The sequence below is a fragment of the Physella acuta genome, unplaced genomic scaffold (genome assembly GCF_028476545.2).
Source record: "Physella acuta isolate Inbredline_101_S28 unplaced genomic scaffold, ASM2847654v3 ptg001237l, whole genome shotgun sequence".
In the NCBI taxonomy this organism is placed as follows: Eukaryota; Metazoa; Mollusca; class Gastropoda; family Physidae; genus Physella; species Physella acuta.
Genome location: NW_026732753.1, coordinates 475,675 through 498,329, shown reverse-complemented (window position 1 = coordinate 498,329; position 22,655 = coordinate 475,675). Strand labels below are relative to the sequence as shown.

At 37.3% G+C, this 22,655-nt stretch overlaps 1 protein-coding gene across 1 annotated transcript; it reads right to left on the bottom strand.

Annotated features, from left to right (window-relative positions):
- Positions 1–1,645: 1,645 nt before the first annotated feature.
- On the bottom strand, positions 1,646–22,365 carry LOC131957374 (E3 ubiquitin-protein ligase HECTD1). Its single transcript, XM_059322130.1, has 49 exons — positions 21,750–22,365; positions 20,630–20,864; positions 20,441–20,536; positions 20,159–20,290; positions 19,496–19,815; positions 19,202–19,413; positions 19,033–19,109; positions 18,438–18,536; positions 17,873–17,996; positions 17,549–17,789; positions 17,249–17,390; positions 16,957–17,127; positions 16,589–16,817; positions 16,264–16,439; positions 16,017–16,178; positions 15,759–15,896; positions 15,527–15,673; positions 15,162–15,256; positions 14,954–14,968; positions 14,559–14,670; positions 14,340–14,474; positions 14,114–14,256; positions 13,880–14,023; positions 13,489–13,569; positions 13,304–13,402; positions 13,016–13,179; positions 12,604–12,780; positions 12,207–12,406; positions 11,741–11,869; positions 11,326–11,655; positions 10,729–11,005; positions 10,526–10,638; positions 9,537–9,716; positions 9,209–9,359; positions 8,965–9,053; positions 8,154–8,284; positions 7,787–7,850; positions 7,564–7,705; positions 6,897–6,979; positions 6,679–6,806; positions 5,857–6,055; positions 5,236–5,373; positions 4,926–5,052; positions 4,549–4,784; positions 4,177–4,403; positions 3,550–3,722; positions 3,255–3,405; positions 2,714–2,858; positions 1,646–2,441 (listed from the first exon to the last, which is right to left on the bottom strand). Exons 1-49 carry the CDS (start codon positions 21,887–21,889, stop codon positions 2,304–2,306), a joined length of 7,557 nt encoding a protein of 2,518 aa, XP_059178113.1. The 5' UTR covers positions 21,890–22,365; the 3' UTR covers positions 1,646–2,303.
- Positions 22,366–22,655: the final 290 nt, after the last annotated feature.

Below are 22,655 nucleotides of genomic sequence, written 5' to 3'. Positions count from 1 at the left end.
TTAAATCAGGGGAAGCTTGTTATTTGTGTATGACACTAGCATGTTATTTGTGGACTGTGTAAATAGTAAATGTGACAGCACTAGCTGGTTATTTATGGACTGTGTAAATGTGACACTAGCACGTTATTTGTGAACTGTGTAAATGTTAGTTACAACAACCATGCCTGCAGCTCTTTTTAGTGACAAACAAGCTTTGACTATACTCAGTCTTGAACCTGGTGCTAACAGTCTAACCATACAAACTCACTAAACAATCTTGTACTGGTGCCAACAGTCTAACCATACAAACTCACTAAACAATCTTGTACTGGTGCTAACAGTCTCACCATACAAACTCACTAAACAATCTTGTACTGGTGCTAACAGTCTAACCATACAAACTCACTACACAACCTTGTACTGGTGTTAAGTCTAACCATACAAACTCACAACAGTCTAACCATACAAACTCCCTACACAATCTTGTACCTGGTGCTAACAGTCTAACCATACAAACTCACTAAACAATCTTGTACTGGTGCTAACAGCCTAACCATACAAACTCACTAAACAATCTTGTACTGGTGCTAACAGCCTAACCATACAAACTCACTAAACAATCTTGTACTGGTGCTAACAGTCTAACCATACAAACTCACTAAACAATATTGTACTGGTGCTAACAGTCTAACCATACAAACTCACTAAACAATCTTGTACTGGTGCTAACAGTCTAACCATACAAACTCACTACACAATCTTGTACTGGTGCTAACAGTCTAACCATACAAACTCACTAAACAATCTTGTACTGGTGCTAACAGTCTAACCATACAAACTCACTAAACAATCTTGTACTGGTGCTAACAGTCTAACCATACAAACTCACTAAACAATCTTGTACTGGTGCTAACAGTCTAACCATACAAACTCACTAAACAATCTTGTACTGGTGCTAACAGTCTAACCATACAAACTCACTAAACAATCTTGTACTGGTGCTAACAATCTAACCATACAAACTCACTACACAATCTTGTACTGGTGCTAACAATCTAACCATACAAACTCACTACACAATCTTGTACCTGGTGCTAACAGTCTAACCATACAAACTCACTACACAATCTTGTACCTGGTGCTAACAGTCTAACCATACAAACTCACTAAACAATCTTGTACTGGTGCTAACAGTCTAACCATACAAACTCACTAAACAATCTTGTACCTGGTGCTAACAGTCTAACCATACAAACTCACTAAACAATCTTGTACCTGGTGCTAACAATCTAACCATACAAACTCACTAAACAATCTTGTACTGGTGCTAACAGTCTAACCATACAAACTCACTAAACAATCTTGTACCTGGTGCTAACAGTCTAACCATACAAACTCACTACACAACCTTGTACTGGTGCTAACAGTCTAACCATACAAACTCACTAAACAATCTTGTACTGGTGCTAACAGTCTAACCATACAAACTCACTACACAATCTTGTACTGGTGCTAACAGTCTAACCATACAAACTCACTAAAAAAAAACATACAACTGTTTTGATTCAATTTATTTCATATGTAGACATTAGATGTGCAATTGAGATGCAGGCATCACAATTTTCATAGGACAGAAGCTTTCTAAAACCAATGACTGAGTTTTAAAAAAAAAGGTTTAAAACATTTCCCATCAGTGAGACAACCAAGGTGACATATGAGGTGACAACTTGTCTAGCCCAGTGACAGATGGTACACAGATGCCATCAGCTATGCCAGATGTCACTGGCTCATCTCCCCTGGTACCATCTTTTGTTCCCAATGGGATCAAGCTTGTCCAGTAAACAAAATGTAGACTAAAATCTTTTAAAAACTACAACAGGGCAGTAAGTGAGAGATAAAATTTGGACACATTTCTCCTAGAAGAAGCAAGTTACGTGTAGAAAACAAAGATAATTTACAATATCACTTTTTAAAAGTCTTGCACACAACATGCTCCACTGGTTACCTGTGGGCTGACATCAACCAGCCACTAGCACAAGGAGAATGCCAGATGGCGCTAGAGCTTAAGGGAAACTAACCCGTCTTATTTACAAACTTGGCCATTCAACTCAAACGTGAGTATTAAAGCAATCAGAAAACTGAAGAAACAAAGGATTTGTCTGAATGATCAGGTGAAGCCCACGGCAACAAGGAAATTGTCTGACCAATCATGTGGTCATCAACTTAAAATCATCACGAAAACAAAATGCCATCATCTCTAGGCCAAGTAAAAACTAATGTATATGTACAATCACATTTGACAACATATCTCATACGCAACATAATTAATTCAGATGAAAGCCCTTCTCTCTTGTGGCAGCTAATAATCTTTCCCTTAAAATTTCCTCCGATGAATATTCTGGTAGTTTCAGATAATGGACGCATGTGTTCACTGAAGGAAAACTGCCATCACTACCATCCACCTGTGAGAAATGTTAGACATTATATCAATCAGACCAATACAAATGGGCACTTTAATCTAGATATGGTGTGTGTAAAAACATAATTGGTGCAGCATACCTTTCGGACAACTAAAACCTAATGAGTGCAGCATACCTTTCTGACAACTAAAACCTAATGAGTGCAGCATACCTTTCTGACAACTAAAACCTAATGAGTATACCTTTCTGACAACTAAAACCTAATAAGTGCAGCATACCTTTCTGACAACTAAAACCTAATGAGTGCAGCATACCTTTCTGACAACTGTCAGTCTAGGGTGAAGGTTAGCCAGGCCACCAGGTGGTAAAGATGAGCATCCTGTAGTGAACTGAAGGAAAGCCTTGCGCTCATCAGGTGACAGGTGCGTCAACACGTTGACAAACCTTACAAAACCAGGGCTGGGGAGGGGTCAAACCAACAAGATATTTTAGAATGTAAACAGTTGGGAGCTGGTGTAGAACAGTTGGGAGCTGGTGTGGAATGTAAACAGTTGGGAGGTGGTGTAGAATGTAAACAGTTGGGAGCTGGTGTAGAATGTAAACAGTTGGGAGCTGGTGTAGAACAGTTGGGAGCTGGTGTGGAATGTAAACAGTTGGGAGGTGGTGTAGAATGTAAACAGTTGGGAGGTGGTGTAGAATGTAAACAGTTGGGAGCTGGTGTAGAACAGTTGGGAGCTGGTGTAGAATGTAAACAGTTGGGAGGTGGTGTAGAACAGTTGGGAGCTGGTGTAGAATGTAAACAGTTGGGAGGTGGTGTAGAATGTAAACAGTTAGGAGCTATGTACATGCCCTCACCTCTCTCTGGTGTAGCCCAACTTTGGCTCCGTGTAGTTCAAGATGTCCTCCTGGGTCCAGCAAGGAGCCTGATCACCACACAGGATACTGCCCAGCTCCATTGGACTGAAGGAATGAAGCTTGGCCATGGGAAACACTAGATTAAAGCCACCTGGTGATGACACAAGTATTTCACACCAGTTACACAAGAAACATCAAAACCCTGGGGGCAAAGGTTACAACACTGGGGGCAAAGGTTACACAAGAAACATTACAACCCTGGGGGCAAAGGTTACACAAGAAATGGGGAACCTACTTCTGAAAGCCTCCATCTGTCTCCTAATGCCGGAAACAAAACAAAAGTCCATCACCAGATCAATATACTCTTCTACATTGTCCATGGTGACTTCTTCAAGGCCACCTCCAGGTTTCAAGTGATGTGCATGGAACTTGTGTACTCTTGATGAGGGGTCAAACTCAAAGGTCAGCCTGATAAAATATATGAGGGGTCAAACTCAAAGGTCAGCCTGATAGAATATATGAGGGGTCAAACTCAAAGGTCAGCCTGATAAAATACATGAGGGGTCAAACTTAAAGGTCAGCCTGATAAAATATATGAGGGGTCAAACTCAAAGGTCAGCCTGATAAAATACATGAGGGGTCAAACTCAAAGGTCAGCCTGATAAAATATATGAGGGGTCAAACTCAAAGGTCAGCCTGATAAAATACATGAGGGGTCTAACTCAAAGGTCAGCCTGATAGAATATATGAGGGGTCAAACTCAAAGGTCAACCTGATAAAATACATGAGGGGTCAAACTCAAAGGTCAGCCTGATAAAATATATGAGGGGTCAAACTCAAAGGTCAGTCTGATAAAATACATGAGGGGTCAAACTCAAAGGTCAGTCTGATAACAAAATACAATGTGTAAACTGAATCTTACCCAAGGTCTTCCAGCCTTATGAAACTAGAGTCTCCTGGACTGGACAATGCTAGTTCAGCCAACTGGACATTCTTCTGGTCATCAGACAGACATCTGTCTTTGAGGATCCTCTGCTTTCTGGCTGCCAGGTCACTCAGTTGTTGCAAGAATGCAGCTCTGTGGGGGTTGATCAGCTCAAAGTCTTCTTCATTCAGGATCCCTGCATACCATGCTTGTAAGGATTTCAGCTGGGGAAACATTAAAGTTTACATGTTAGAAGGCTGGGTTTAGATTTTGCTGTGAGAATGGTGTGTAAAGAGTTTGACTTGAGCCATGAAAATAGTTTCCTTGTATTAGGCAGTGAGTACATGTTTAGTAGAAGCATGATATCACCTGTTTCTTGTCCTGATCAAATTTCATCTCCTTCTCTACTTCCTCTATACTTGCTATCAGGTCAGAGCTCTCACTGTGCCAGGATTCACCTAGCGTGCTGGGTGTACGTGTGCTATCTCCAAACTGCTGAGACAGGCTGTGGCCCACCTCCCCCATACACATCAGTTTGAGGAAAGGCCGGGACAGTGGCATGTCTATCAGACGGTTATCTTGAAGGCACTTAGCTAGTAGAATGCCTAGTTGAAGGATAAAAGCATTTCTTTAAGGATCCATTTCATAATTTATAAGTGGTAGAGAAAAGTCTTTTACTCATTAAATTTTCTATCCTCTAGTAGCTTACCCTATGGTCCTAATAAAACCAAGAAGAAACGACCTACCCATGAAATGAAACATTTTTTCTATCCTCTCAAGTTCTAGACTGTCCTGAGGGAAGGGTGCGGGGAAGAGTCCAGCAGATCTCTGGACATAGTAGCCAGGTGGTTTAGAGCCATGTCCAATGTCAACCTACAACAAAACAAAACGTTAGGGAGGATATCATAATAAGCAACAACAAAACTAAACATGATTACAGACCACAATAACCTACAACAAAACTAAACATGATTACAGACCACAATAACCTACAACAAACATCAGCGACAAGGTCAAGCATCCCATACATGACAATAGAGAAATGAATAGACTTGCCTCTCTCTCAGTGTGGTCTACATGATCATCATCACACAGCCAAAGTCCATGGGATTTCTTTTGTAATTCTGCAGCTACCAAGGCATAAAACTCTAAGGTTGGCCCTAAGCCAGTGCCTTCTTCTCCTTTAAATTCAATCTGTCAAACAAAGTTTTTTTTAGTGCTACGTTTTTACTTTATCGTATACAAGTATAGAGGAAGTATTTCTGGTAACTGGAAGTGGAACTTATTATACTTTCAATTTTTCAAAATTCTATAACTTGAGTATTATTTTGACTAGATAAAAACAAAATATCATAAAAGATCTAATATCTGCCTTCTGTCAAATTTTAAGTTATTTCCATTGACCAGAAGTAATACTTTCTAATTTCTCAAAAAACGCATATGAATTTATTAAGTACTAATATTCTGCACTATTAAACACACATTGTTCACTTGGTGCACAATTCTTTTTTCTATGAGATTCTATTCTATTTATAAAAGTTTAAGCAATTAAATATGGATTAAAAATCAGGTCTATATCCCGAGTTGCATTCCTCGTAGTATTATATAAGAATATTTGAGAAAGTTTCGGGGAGTATTAGCTTTCAGGACTACAATGAGAACACATCCACCAGTTACCTCAAGGACTGCTTTACGGGTACTGTGATGTTTCATCACTTGCATGGCCCACTCCAGCAGATTATCATTGCGCGGCACCACCACCCTCTCATGTTTCAGACGACCAACCCTGTACTCATGACTATCTTCTCTACGTGGCAGAGGACCTCGACTTCGCTCCATGTTAGCATCCCTCTTATTTTGCAACCAAACAATCGACCTGTAATCCAGAAAACTCAGTTACTTTTTAGTTCAATACTCTCTTCAAAAGACTAGGGAAATAGAGTATGTCCAAGTTACACCCATAATCCAACACAAATAATATGAACATAAGTTCAATAACAACATGCCACATATGAAAGCTCACGCTCCTACTATCTGAGCCTATCATAAACTATAGAGCAGGTCTAGGCTCCCACTGCTTGTTATCTTAATCTTCACTGAGTTTGTCTGATGTGATTGGTATGGTTAAAATACTACCACACAGAAATGGAATGTTTAAAACTTGCTCATTTAACTACACCATAGAGCTGAGCTTACCAGGTAGTTGCATGTGACAACACCTTTTTTTACAGACATTCTTATTTACAAACACCAGTTTGTAACCTGGTAGGTCAAAGTGCATTCAATATTTATTTTTATACTAGTGCCATTTCCAATGGGTCTTGTGAATTTCACTAAAATGTTAAGCCCATTTTACCATAAGTTTTAATGTATGAACAAATACTAACCACACATACTAAACAATGGGAATAGTTTTATTGTATGAACAAATATTAATGATCTCTACTATATATATATTAGAAACAACTATCTCAAAGACAAAACAAGGAAAAGAGTGACCTTGAGGTGCCAAAAGCTGTACAAGAGAAGTAAAGCTGTCTGGTCTCAAAGGGAAATAGCATTGGACACCAGCGGGTCAAGTGCTCACACCAATCTGGCAAAGCTCCACTGGCCAGTACTAGAGGATCCTGGGAACAGCAGTTCAAATCTTAGCATCACTTGTTTACATACTTGTACATTTTAAAATTAAGCACTTAAAATTATAAACATGTCACTACCTGGATTTGCTGGGTGATTTTATTGGTTAACTTTTTGCTGACAAACTCATCAGCCGGAATGTTTAAGTGAATTTCTTCACAATCTGAAAAAAGGGAAACCAGTCATTAGATCTCACTCCTTCACACAATTGGAGTCTACCAACATTACATAAACCAACAGGACAACATCAAAGCTCAAGTCACATAAGAAGTGCCTCATTATAAGGTTCTTAGTGTCACATGTGGAGTCTACCAACATTACATAAACCAACAGGACAACATCAAAGCTCAAGTCACATAAGAAGTGCCTCATTATAAGGTTCTTAGTGTCACATGTGGAGTCTACCAACTTTACATAAACCAACAGGACAACATCAAAGCTCAAGTCACATAAGAAGTACCTCATTATAAGGTTCTTAGTGTCACATGTGGAGTCTACCAACATTACAAGAATAAGTGTCTGCCACACCTATACATCAGCCAACATACAAATACTAGTGGTGATGGGGGAAGTGAGACAGAGTGGTAATATACATGGGTGAAGGGTAACGGCAGTTGAGGGCACTTCTAAATATTTTTATTTTGGGAAGTACTGTAATATTGGGGAGGGAGGGTACAGTTTAAACTGGTTAAGGGGAATAACATCATAAAGGTAATTGATAATGTGTTAAACTTGAGTAAAGCACACCATTTTTGCTGGATGGACTAGACTGCTCCATGATAGAGTACAATCTCTGCAGGAGCTGTAGCACATGGTCCACAGAACAACTTGGAGTTTCACTGCCCCGAGCTATATCAAAGTCAGCCAATGAAGCAACACCTGTCAATGACTAGAAAAGCAGGACAAGGTTAAACAATGACAGACAGTATTTCTAGAATCTAGGGCAATGTTTTACTTCAGGAGGCATTACCTTAGTGATAGAACCACATTCTTTTTCAGATCCTTCATCTTCCTTAGCTTCTCTGTATTGAACCCTGCTCATATAAAAAAATACAAAGTTAAACACTTGACTCTCCAGGCTTAAGGTTTTTACTTGCTGTATGGCAGGCAAAATGATCATGTATTTTTAATTTTAGTAATTACACTATCAAAATCTTTTTTAAATTTTTAACAGGTAATGGTAGAAAAGTGAAAACAATTTTTTTACCAACAAGACTGATTATTGCTCATTGCGCCAATTTGAATGTATAATATATTACCCTTATTAAATGGGTAGTTCTCTGAAAATATTAACACCTATTGGGCTACCTCTGGTATCTTCTAACTATAATTCTTACGTATAAGTGGGCTCCCAAATCCTTTTCATTCTTTCAGTTCTTCCTGTAGCGGAGCCTTTAGCCAGAAGCTCCTGCACAAACTTGAAAATGCAAGCAGAGCTGCTATTCAGGACAACCTCCTCATCATTCATCTTTGAAGCAATGAAATGTATATGACAATCAATGTTTATGGGACAAATTATATTGTTAAATTATCATCAGTGTTGCGGCAACCAATCTATAATAATAGATGTGCTATCCTGTCTGTCTTTCTGTCTCTACCCCTCGGACAAAATGGAATTTATATAGAAAAAATATAATTTATATAGAGAATATATTATTTATATAGAAAAAATATAATTTATATAGAAAAAATATAATCTATATAATAAATATAATTTAGATAGAGAATATATAATTTATATAGATAAAATATAATATATAGAAAATATATAACATATAGAAAATATATAATTTATATAGAAAAAATATAATTTATATAGAAAATATTTGATATATATAGAAAATATATACTTTTAAAAATGTCAGTCCCCCCTTCCCCCTGAGTATTTATTCCGCCCTTGGGAAAAATTGTAAGTGCCCCACCCACCCCTCATGAGGAAAAAAGTCTTAAAGCAGCTTTGCATGATTGAGGTTTAGCAGCCAAAACGGACACTGGTAAAAGTATATTTTTCTCTATAAATTCTATTTCATTCGATGAGGTGTTAGACGGAAAAGTAATCAATATGATATCAATAAGAGGATCAATGTGTATGTGATCCTTTAAGATGTCATTTAACCCCAGATAAAGAACATGTAAACAGCAACTCACCCCTGGCAGGCAGGGAGCCTTTAAAGTCAAACACAATTTTGGCTGAGCCACAAAGGTCTGACTGTCACTGCTTGTGTTTTCTTCTGTACCTGCAAGAGGTAAGTCGACAACAGTTAAATATGTGTAAGAAATAATAGGTTGGAATAGTTAAATATACTAAAGAAATAGGTTTTTGCTAATACACATAGAGCAGGTTTATAGCTGTTTACTGCGAGTTGGGGGCTATAGTAAAACATCAAGTCACCTGGTGGAGGAATGTCAAAATCCTGAGTTTGGTTAACGTTTGTACGACCTGGACGGGGGTCAAAGGCTGGGATCAGAGCAGAGAATTGACGTTTGAGTACAAATTCATCATCCCAGGTCCTCCTGTCTCTGGGCTCCATTTCTTCATCTTCCTACAATTTAAACAGGTCATACATTAAGGCACTGATAACATGGTACTTTTTAAATACACAACCAAAACATTAGCCCTAAAATTTGACTAGAACTAACTTAATGCATAGGTTTGAAACATTACTATTATTGTATTTCAAGTTATCTACTAACTGCAATGTATATCATACAAGACTTACCATCACATCATCATAATCCTCATCATCTTCATTTTCATCCTCATTTTCATCATCATCGTCATCAGGCTCAGGCAGTTCTTCATCGTCTTCCAACTCAGCAAGTAGGGTGTGGGCTCTATATGTCTCCAAAAATTCATTGTCACTTTCACTTGAAGTAGAGGTAACACTGCGAGTCAAGGCCTGGAAATAAACCACTAATTGGAGCAAGGTTCAAGGATAACAGGACAGGAAACAATTATGGCAGCTTAAATGATGACAGGACTGAAAACAATCAGCACAATACAGGCAGTTTAAATGATGACAGGACTGAAAACAATCAACACAATACAGGCAGTTTAAATGATGACAGGACTGAAAACAATCAACACAATTCAGGCAGCTTGAAGAACTAGGTTTGTGTATGGTTGTTGTATGGTTTGTGTATTGATTAGAGTCCAGGCCAAAATCTGGACATGTATTGCCTAATTAACTAAATTTTTATTATTTAAATTTCAGATTTGAATAAATAATGTTTACATAACCATATTTTAATGTGTTGAAATCTGCTGACAGAATGCAACAGGTGACCAAGGAGTGCGTATTTGTCCAACACAAAAGAAAATGTAAGAAAGAAGCTACTCAACGTCCTGAGTTGGAAGTGCTGAAGGTTGTAGATCAGAGAAACATGTTTTGATAAAACTTTACATGTGAGAGATTCACAAATACATCGGCAGATGACAACACTGTAGACTGAAACAACCAGTGATCTGACATGCTAGGTAGGAAGGCCATATGCTGAGTACTTACAAGCAAGTCAATAGAAGACTGGCACGTATGTTTCAGTCCAGTAGGTCTTTGTGATATATAGTTTAATCTTTCAACTTATTTATATTTGTGTCAATGTTTTCTTATTCCTTATAAGAATATACTTCAAAGTTTTTTTGCGACTAGGAAACGTTAGTAAAGTGCCATTGTCTAGTAGATCGAATGACAGTGGACTCAATATTTACCTGGCTAAGAGACATGACATTGGCCATGGTTTGTGTAGTTGTAAGCGTACTTGAAGTAGGCACATTTGAGGCTGTAAGACTAGGGTAGCTTTGGGCAGCACTTAGAAGATTATCTAGAGAAGGAAATGTATTTACATTTACACAATGGGATTCAGTTGTTTATTCAATAGACAGAAAGCAGGCTAAATGAATGCTGAACTTACTTGGTGAGTTAGCTAGAGCCAATCTAACTAAACTATTGGCATGTGTGTTGCGCACAATGTTGCTGCCATGAGGTGTGCTGATATTTCTACGTGCACCAAAGGAATCCAGCAAACTTGCTGTTGGGTCAAGGCTAGTGGGGAGGTTAGGTTCACTGGCGCTCATTGAGTTGGTGGGGGAACCGCGAGCTGAATCATCTGAACTTCCTGCCTTTCTGGCATCATTCTTTGCAGCTTTATCTCGAGAATCTCTTGTGTTTTGGAGATTTTGAACATGCTCCTGTTGGGAAAAATTAAAATGCTGACATTAAATTAAACTCAAAATAGCAAAGCTCAAATTATCAACAGTTACAACTATATGATCCATCTGTTCTAAAAAAAATACAAATACATCTATTGCTAAGGCATTTTAAAACAAATTTACTCTTAAATACATGTAATCATTCTTGATAATTATTTACTTTATTTTCATATAAGTGAGATGGGTAATGACATTAAAGTTCAGCAATAAATGATAAATCAATATCTCAACTCATCTGTGTCATAAAACCACCAGTGTGGCCTTTAGCTAAGCACTGATAGAACAGGTCAAGTATTTACCTTAACGCCACCTTCTGCACCTCGCAGGGTTTCAGACAAAGACCCAACATCAAGCCCCAAAGCAAGATCTGAAGCTAGATCTAAGACACCATAGTCTCCAAGACTGTCGTCATTGCCTCTGTGCACAACAACCATTGGCTCAGTCATGTTGCTGTTGATGGTGGCAGGGCCAGCTCTGATTCCACTAGGACCAGCCAGGATACCACTGCTAATGGCCAGGGTTGTGCTGTTTGGCAAGCTCACTTCTTCATCTGCATTATCAACTGTCACCATGACAATAGCTTCTGAGCTGGCAAGATTAACCATACTCTCAGCAACATTCTCTGCAGCCTAGGAAGATAGAGGTAATTAATGAGGAACATGTATTTTAAGTACATTAGCAAGGAGACTGTATGCTTGAAAACATGATACTTACAGCTTTAATGCTGGATGTGAGATTTTCTGCAGAAGAAGCTTGCTCTGTGCTAGCAACAGATGCTTTAGAATCCATGACATCACTAAGACTTGGAGTGGAACTACTCTTCCTACTAGTTAGCACACCAACCTGTGGCAACAGGACACACATCAATACCTAAACAATTATTACCTTCATTTTCTCTGGTTCAACAATAAAACATGGTACCATACACTCAATTTCTCTGGTTCAACAATAAAACATGGTACCATACACTCAATTTCTCTGGTTCAACAATAAAACATGGTACCATACACTCAATTTCTCTGGTTCAACAATAAAACATGGTACCATACACTCAATTTCTCTGGTTCAACAGTAAAACATGGTACCATACCCCCATTTTCTCTGGTACAACAATAAAACATGGTACCATTCCATCATTTTCTCTGGTTCAACAATACAAAACTAGAACATGGTGCCATACCTTCACTTTTTCTGAAGTGGCTGACAAGCCTAGCATGCTATTTTTATTCCTGCTGGATGTTGGTGTGGCTACGACTTCTGGTTTAGCAAATCTTAACTTGTCTGGATCATGTGATGGACCAATAGCTAGATCAAACTTGCCCTCTGCTCCCATGCGGTAAGAGTTTGATCCTCCAGCATCCCAGGTAACATCCACCCAACCTTAAAGAAACATTGATATTAGGGGAATGACAGGTGAGTGCTAGAGACATTCATTAAAACATGGCTGGTGACTGAGACAGGGGCAAGTAGTGTAGTAGACTAGTTACCATTCACTAAAACACAGGGCAAGTAGTGTAGTAGACTACAGTTACCATTCACTAAAACACAGGGTAAGTAGTGTACTAGAGTAGAGTTACCATTATGCAAATCGCCAGTCACTGTTCCCTCTCCTGGAGGGTTGCCATCTTGATCTCTCCACTTCCAGTCCATCCCTCTGACCACTCGAGCTCCGGGCATCATTTGTTTTAAAACATGAGTACGCAGTATCCTCCTCTGTCTGCGTAGGTTTGCCTCAGCTTCACGAGCAGCTTTACCTTTGAGAGAAATAAACAAATATGTCAACGTTACTTCTGTATTTGATAAAAATGATCAATTTACAAACTATTTAGCAAACAATACTTCAGACTAGTTTTATTGAACTGAATTTCAGACTAATATTTTCCTTCTAGCTGGTTTGTAGTATTGCATCAAAATATTTTTTTGCAAGAAGTAGCTTAGTGACTGCTGTTAAACAGAAAACTAACAGATTCTATAAATTCACAATGTTACCTATGTCATCGCAAACTCCAGTAACAGTGCCATATATTTCAAAGCCAGACAAAGAAACATAATGTGTCTGCCCACTTGCATTTTTGCCAGTCTGGTGAAGTCGGACGTGCCTCCAACCTTGTTTGTCATCACCAGGGGCCTCTATAGGCCAAGATGCTGTTGAGCTGTGTTCCAGAAATAATTTATTTCAATAGTTTTTTACATTGATTTTATTAATATGTGTTAAACCATAGTATAAAAAGATAAAACTGGTTGAACCTTTCCCTAGATTGAGAGTGAATGTTTTACCCAGGTTCATTAAGAGATGTATCAGCTTCATGCTTGTACAGAGTCTGCCATGTCACACCATCTTTAGACATCTGAAACTCCCAGTTGCGCAGGGCTGATCTGTTCATGCAAACACAATTTATTCAATTACAAGTACAACGTTAAAGTTTACTAAGTGTTTTAAAGCCATTTAAATGTCTGCTTACTTTCCATAGCCTCGAGCATGTCTGAGGGTGTAGCAGGTAGGAATTAACCATACACCCAAGTCAATAGCAAACCATGCTTTCCTGAAATAGAAGAGTTGAGGATAAATATTTTTATCAAAACAACTGTGATCAACATTTCATCCCATAAACACAGCATTCCTATTCTCTAATGAAAGTAAAGAAAATGAGAGCAAACCAAAACTTTTTTTTTTATTTTTAAAATGTCTTAAACAAGTAACAATATACAAAGAAAACGTAAGGCAATGTGGGTATACCTAAAACAAGGGGTACGGTGAGGTCAGGCAAAATAAACCTCTAATGGTGCCTTATTCCATAAAACAATGTTTAGAACAGAAAACTTGGAGGAATGGAGTACAGAAAAGTAACCTACTTATCATCATTAGTATGACAATTGAGAGCAGCAGTGTCTCTACTAAGGATGTCTTCCAGTTTCCCATATGGTAAGCTTCGTCCTTCTGATGATGTTACAACAACCAAGCCATACTGTCCAGGGTTTACCCATTCATAAGAAGTCCTGTTCAATTCATAAATATACACACATTACTACTCAATAGAGGCTAATATTTTTTCCTTGGCTTATTTGGAGTGACAATCATTGACTTACCTCCCGTTAGTTCCAATCCAATAGAGTAATCCATTTTCATCAAAATCATTTTGGTGTGCAAAAGTGATTGTGGTGCCAGGTTCCTTCAGTTTTTTAACAAAATTGAAAGTCTGGCGGTCAAAATCGTACCACTGTTTGGCAACCTGAGCAAGTGAACAAAACATGATTAGAGGAGATCCTACAATAAAGCAAACACTAAGCTGAACTTATGACAAAGAAAGCTGACCATTTTGAGCAAATATCTCTCCAGATCAGCAACTGTAGTAAGAGGTTCCATTTTCAAACATCTGTCTGTTCTATCAATCAAAGTATTCTCTCCTGGTGCTTTTTCTAGCCTCAAACGCAATCTCCTTGTCAGAATCTGTAGAAATGATCAAATTCTTTGATAGAGTAACAGCCTTAGAGTGAGATAAATGCCTTGAATGAATTGAAGCAACTTCCTTACCTGTAATCCATACCCAGATCCAGGCAAATCATAAGAAAAGACTGGAAGTTTTTCAATGGCCTCTAATGCTGAGATCAGCTTTCTAGTCAGCTGAACAGCGGGTGTCACTCCTCTGTTGACAAATGTTCACTTTTTTCAGTATACCTCAACATTGTTATTACATTAGAGCACAGTTTTAACTAACATATTGAATGCTTCAAAAAAATGTAATGCTACCTCATGCTGGCAAGAGAATGTTCCTCAAATTCTTCAAGAATTTCTTATAATATTGCATATGGTTTAAACAAGCAAAAAACTTTTCTACATCAATACAAAAGCTTATATTATTTCAATATTAAAAAGCTGTTTTACTATTTGTAAGTATCTTTTATAACTTTTGCAATGTCTTTACTTACCCTTCCTCTGTTATACTGAAAATAGATAAATTTAAGATCAAATCCAAATCTAGTTTTGTAAAAGAAAATTATTTTGTAACAGAAAAATAAATTTTTAAAAATCTTAAATGAGTGACATTTATGTTAAAATTGTTCTCTCTCAAGTCCAAAAAAATGAGACGATTTACTAGCACTTGGAAAAATGGTATTTAATTTTAAATGTTCTTACTTTTCTCTTTCATGATCATGGAAAACACTCTTGAATATATGGATACGACTTCTCATCTGCTTCTTAGACTCTTTAGATGAACATTCATCAGAGGACTGAAAGGTGACATAGAAAACTTACTTTTATAAATGAACGAATATATTTCTTTAAAAATTGGTTTTAAGCTACAAAAATAAATTGTTTAGATGGGACTAACAATGTTTTTATGCTCTAACCAAAACTACAGAAACACCTACAATTTCAGGCTGGCTAGATGACTATCTAATAAAGCATGAATAAATCAGTAGCAGATCTCCTATAAGTAGTTCCATTCTATGTATTTACAATATGAGTTAGTTTTTAAAATATTTTGGGAAGAGACTTACTATGCTGAGAATACTAAGGAGAGTTTGTACTAGTCCACTGTTATACAGTTCAAAAGAAGAAATTGTGTGTTCATCTTTCAATAGAACTACCAAGTCTTCTAAGGCACTGCACATCTCTTGACACCATGAAACCCCATCACTTGAAGGCTGAAAGTTTAATTCAGGTCTTTAGTTTACTATACTCATTTCAAAAACCCAACAAGGATGGATGAATGGGCAGCTAAACTCTTACCTTGATCTGGCTCAACTGACGTGCAAAAGCAGATTCAAGTTGTTGTACAATGGAACATAGTTTGGACACAACACCCCTTGGTTTAGCCTCAGCAGCTCTAAAATGTTCTTCATACAGTTCTCTAGCAGTTACACGAACCTGCAATTACAATCAAGCACAACATTCTTCAGAAAAAAAAATCAGACCACAAGTGAGATTTCACATGCAGTTCTTAACAAGTTATATTTTTTCCCACAAATATAGAGAAAAGTATCTTACCTTATCACGCATTGCATTTTTACACTTGAGCTTACGGCTTTTCTTGCCACCCCAACCAACAGCAAACTCTTGACCAAGTGTTGTTTCAGCAGTAAATGAATGTTTTGTGCCACGGTTGGATTCAAACACAAAGCCCATTAGGTCTTCACGGAGTATTGTAGCCTAAACAGACATTTTTAAATAAGCTGGGGTTATGTGGTTTTATTTAATTAACAGCAACTAAATATAACTCCCAACTTTAAATTACCTGCTGTCCATCTGTATTCTGGATTTGCAGCTCTCCGTCCTTTTTACAGGTTAGAGTCCAGTTACCAACAACCAATCTAGTAGGTCCAGACTTTGATAGGATAGGCTGACTAGGTGTACCTACTTTGATTTGGCTGCGAGCCCGTTGCAGCTTGTCTAAAAATTCACCTCTGTTTTCTGAAATGTTAATATCAATCATGAGTTTTTTTTAACTCAATTGTCACTAAAAACAAACAAGCACTGAAGTTATCATTCTAAAAAAATATTTCAAGAAATTAAATGTGACTTTTAAATACTACAAAGTGAGAAAATTAGAAATTCATTACCAGAACTGTCAGAGCCCCCTTCTGGACTTCCGCTGGAATACATAGTGGCAAGCTTTCCATCTAGGATGAACCTGAACCAACCATTACTGCCATTACTAAGCTCTAATGCTGTGCCTTCACTCCATAAATACAAACAATCTCTGCCACGAACAATGTACCAATCTTTCCAGTGATATGGCCGGCCTGGTACAATTTCTGTGGCATCTGATAAGTTCACTTCATCTTCATCCTATGGACATTACAAGTTTTCTTTTACAATTCATAAAATTAATTGGGGATGAAGCAAACTATTTAATAGGGTAAAAATTACATAGGATCCAAACCACTATGACAATGTTTCACCAGTTAAAGACAGAGGAAATGGTCACCTTGTCTTCTTTAGCTTTAGCACCTTCTTCATCTTGTAGAGGGGGTCCAGCAAGTGCCTGAACTCTAGAAAATAAGCCAAGTCTTGCAAAATGCTCTAGGAATACATCTTCACATTTTAGAATAAGATCCTGCATGATTTGCAAAACTATCATGTGACCATCATCATCTTCCTGGAAAATTTTTAAAAAAAATTTTATATTTGAAATCAAAACAACAAACATTTAGAACTATCACTACTGAAATTAAGATCTTAATAGTTTCACAATGATTTAGTAGAACCAATGTGTTTACCTCAACATCCAAAATGACAGACAAGACTTCAGTTAAAGAAGAAGCAAAATTTGGTGATGGAAATTCTGGGCCAGTCATCTCATTAAGTAGTTCAGGTTCTATGTAATGTAGCATCTTTCTAATTAAAGAAAGACTGGCTTTCCTATAGAAAACAAATGTTGCAAGAGCACAATCAATATTTTAATGAAATACTTAATTTTTTTGAAACAACAATCAAGAAATACCTTTTAGCACATTTCTCCAACTATTTAGGCCAGACATTCTTAACAATAAGTATGTATGTAGATGTAAAACAATTACCTGACAGAGGATAACATAGTCACATGAAACACTTCAGTAAAAACAGGTAACAAGTGTCGCACATAGACAGGGGCCACTTCTGGATCCCCCTTTGTTTCACTGGTATCCCCCTTTTCCACTTCCTGGTTGTCTTCCTTCTTCTCTGGGGTCTCCATGGGTGCAGGAGGAGGTAATGCAGTAGAAGGTCCAGGGACTACCACCAGCATGGTTGGGTCTCTGGAGACTGGAACCATGTACTCTCCTACAAAATGGAGGCACAAGATTAGTCTGGAGAAATAACAACATGGTGACAACATCAACATCAAGCAGTGATCACTGGCCCACCTGGAGACTGGAGTATTGCTATCACTTCTCTATGTCCTTCGTCTCCTCTTTCTCTTGCTTTGTCTAAAGGTGTCTTAGCATCTTCATCTCTTAAATCTGGGTTGGCACCATAGCGAAGTAGTGTCTAAAAAAAATAATCCATCATCGATTTTTATAGATAATTGAATAACTGACACCCCCCCCCCCCCCATTGTATAAATTGGTTAAAACCTAATATAACAAATATCTATTTAACAAACTTTATAAAAAGGTAAGTGTCCCCTTAGTGATAAAGCAGTACCAATGAGTACTAAAACTAAAACAGTTAATTATTAAAAGAATAGATGTCACAGTCAAGTTTAAATGTTTTAAGAAGAAATTTTTTTTCTCTTGCTACTTTATGGTTAATTCCTTTGTTAATTGTGTTTGTTTTTTTACTATGTGAACACAATTACTGTGTCTTTCCTACACGACATTAGTTAAAATACCAAAGAAGTACCAATAATACTTTTTATTGTTCCTACATGTCTTAAATTAAAAGTAATCATTTCTATTTAGACTACTGTAAAATCTAAAATGCTCCTACTTTAACTATTTGTGGCCGACCAAAACAAGCAGCATAGTGTAAAGATGATGATCTGAGGCCTCTGTTGACATCAGCACCTCTTTCACACAAAAATTCAACCTGCAAATCAATGTTTATGCGCTTTATCTCTTGTCCTAAATCTATAAACTTTTTCTTCTTCTTCTTTGTTCATAATTGTAATGTTGGGTGGGATTTCCTTCATCACAATTGTTATGTATCAACTTGTTACACAGTGTATAGGTTGTTGACTCTGATTCCAAAAGCAAGCTTCTCAAGGTTTTTTGGAGGTTTTTTCCCTAGATTAGTTGCTATCCCCCAGATATCAGCCTCATCAGCTTGGGGGGTTTGAACTCTGGAAGTTTCAGTTTAGCAGCCATGAACTTTACAGATCAAACCACATACAACCCCCTAAACTTGACTGATTTTTAAGCCAGCTAGTTCTATTAAGGTATGAATTTTACAGGTAAAGCTTTTTCTAATTACAAAACACTTCTTTTTACAACATTAATCCTACAATAAGAAAACAAAAAGACCTATTTTCAATAACATCTTCACTGGAAATGAGAATATTAGTTCAAATTTAATTATAGTTTACCATTTCTTGAGTTCCAAAAGCTGAAGCCCAATTTAGTAGTGTTTGTCCAACATCATCCATGAAGTTTACTTCAAACCCTATTAAAAAAAGTTAAAATAAAATAAATCTTTTCATCACTCGGTATCTGCTGACAAGGATTTTAAATGACAATGAACAGAAGACTACCTACCATTGTCTACTGCATCAATCAGAGCATCTGTGTCCTTACTGCGGATGCAATCAATAAGCTGTCTGTGTGACCTGTCACTGGAACTGTCAGTCCGGCGTAGACCTGGTAGTCGGCTTGTGATTGTGGCAACACCCGACTTTGGCAGAGCCTGGCGTCCTTCAAATAAAAGCACCAGGAGCAGGTCTACAAATCTCATCGTGTCAAGACAGCACCTAAGAGATTTTTAAAAACTCATAAACTCAATGCCAGAGAATAAAAACAGGTTAATAACGATTAAGTAAAGGATTCTATTACCTTTCATCTCCCCGCAGTCCACATTCAATGGATTCTGGCAAGTTAGAGCGCAACAAGGCATGTGTAATGCCTGGAGATCCCCTACACAATGTGGATAATAAGCTAATCACTGTTGAAACACTGGAGTTAGCTTTGCCATCAGCAGCAGTTTTACCAGGGGTGGAGGTTGTAGACTGGTTATGAGTACCCTCTCCAACACGCTGTAGTCTAGACAGGAGATCCTGTATGAGCCCATGTCTTGCAAGTGGAGCAGGATCCAATGATCTGCGTGTGTATCTGTCTGCTAGAGAGGCAAAACAACGTAAAGCACCATCCGCAACCTGGAAAAAAATGAAAGGTTTTACTTGTTAAACTTCATTCAATAAGAGATTCACCTTCTTTTTATCAATCAGTTAACTATAGGAAAAACTTTTTCAAAGTTCTGAATACATTTGATACATTTGTAAATGTATCATGTTTCACAGTTTCCATAAAAAAAAAAACATCTATGAATAAGCTATTACTGCTATAATACTTTTAAAATTAAATTTTACATTAAATCTAGTTAATATATTTTAATTTAAAGAATTTATCAAAACATGTTACAGCTAACAGATTCTAATTTTATACATACAACATTCTAGAGATGCTAAGAAAAACATTAAAATTGATTAAAATTCTTACAAAAGAATCATCGTGGTCAAGCAGTGTTGACAAGGACTCTATGCATGTCTCCAATGAAGCATCTTGAGGTTCCATCTTGCCACAAAGTCTTGACACAACAGTCATAGAGGAATGAAGAGTGTCTTTATGGACCTAGAAAGAAATCAAACTACCTGATATCAGGCTAAAGCAAAAACAAAGGAGGTGAGTGCAAATGTGTTTCTTAATGTCAGCAACACTGTCATAATGTGTGTCCAAATGTTACAATTTACTTTTTTATGACATTGTAAACATTTTCTGTACCTGTGAACCATGCTCTCTGATAAATGTCAACACACAGTTAAGACCTCCTGCTTCAAACACTGCACCAGATTCTCTAGTGCAAATCAATTCCAATACCTGCAAAACAAAACAAACCAATGCTTACCCCTTACAGTACTAGGTTTAGTTGCATGTGTTAAATAGTGACTCACTTAAGTAATAAGTACTCACTTTAATACATTGCTCTGCCAGGTCCTTACTAGTTCGAGAAGACATTTCAGCTACAACAAGACGGTTGCAAAGTGCTTTAATTGCACCTTCAACAGCAACTATTCTTCTAGTGCATTCAGCAGAAACATCAAGATAATAGGTAATGGCACGTGCTGTTACTTCGAGAACATTATCAGGCGCACATTCATCCAAAAATATACGACACAAGGCTGGCAAAAATGTCCGAGGAGGACAGCTGTAAATTGTAATACATAAAGTTAATAAATAAATGTATTTTAGGCATGCAACTCTCATATTTGTCATTAGCTCAAAATTATTATATTTGCTACCTCAAAGTTCGTACATAATGACTAGTAATTGTTTATTAATATCAGATTTTAATAAATTACTGATAACTTTTTGTAGCACCCTTCCCTGGCTTTCCACCAATTATGTAGTTTGCTAAATTGTTCATAAAATTAATTAACTAGGATCTTTTCTCTTGTCTGCTTGTAGTATTGAAATATACTGGGCCTACATCTACTAAATAAATATTTAGAGTTGACCCTTTGAATCCTGGACAGATCGTCCCCCTGGCGTGGCCTTAACCAACCAAATATAAACTAAAAACAATAATATAAACAATCTCCTTTCAGTCGGTCAGGCCACATACCATGCACACACAGTGTAGTGTTGTGTGTCATGACTTACTTCACCAAAACAATCTCATGTTCAGATCCCGGACTTGAGTCTATAATGGTATCTGACTCACGTTAGGCAAACAATTGCGGCTGGGCATATTATTATTATAATTATATCCTTGTTGTATGTAGAGAAGTCATCACTGAAACAGATGAACTCTACATCATTTGCCCAGTGTGTCTTCTTGGGCACAAATGGGAGAAGATGATCTGGTACTACTAGGGCAACTAGGGGTATGGGTATGCAGGCAGACAGTTTGAAAGTACTTTCTACTTTTGGTTAAGTTTAGAGTTAAGGACTTAACGATAACTATACACTACAGTTAATACTTAGATCTAGATCTAGTCTAGGCCTTGTCTAAATTCTAAAAAATCAAATGTTGCAAGCAGAGGGAGGAGTGAAGTGAAGAGTTGAAAATTTCACAAAAATGTTGCTTTACCTTTCAAAGCATCTATCCACATTGTCTGACATAAGAAGAAGCATACATAGCTGTTCTAATGCAATTAGTTGCATGTCTCTTTCATCCCCTTGGCCCATTTGGAGCCACTCCAGCAGAGTCTCTGGGTCAACGTCAGCCATTTTCTTTGTTTTGATTATGTTTGGTATTGCGATGTAATTTATTCTTCTCTCGCAATAGATAAAATGTATTTATTTCTTCAGATAGTCGTTATAACAAAGAAGTATGATTAAACACGTGCTTTAACTCAGTTGTAAGCAATAAAATGAAAATACCGTTTCTATAACAAACTCGTCAAGTTATATCAATTGCCTCGTAATGTACTTTAACATCGATCAGTCACAAAACATCTCACGATAAGTTCATGACGCAGGTCAAGGAAGAATAATAAATAACCAGCGAAAATAGAGAAAAAAAATAATTAAAGAAGCTGTTTAGCTCCTAGAAACTAGGATAGATGATGTCACCCTAAGATATCACATGTTTTATATGTGAGACTACTTTCACTAACAAAAAGTTAATCTGTGAAAACATTTAGACCAAAGGGTCTGTACGGTATACGTCTCTGTTGTCTGTCATTCCTTGCAGCTGTGCCTCGTTTTCGTTATCGCATAACCTTTATAGCAACGATTGGTTCCGGGGTTTCCCTACTGACGAACTCTTACGTTAGGCCTATGCCGAGGCCTAGCTAGGCTCTAGATAAATATCCAGATTCTAATCGCCAAAAGGCAATAGATCTCGACTAGATTTAAATAAAGTATAAACAAAAGATAATTTCTCTTATATGATTCATACAATAGCATATGCTCAGTAAAAAATAATTGATCGAGTAATGAACATTACGTACAAAATAACCTAACAATCCCCCCTAAAAAACTAAAATAAACG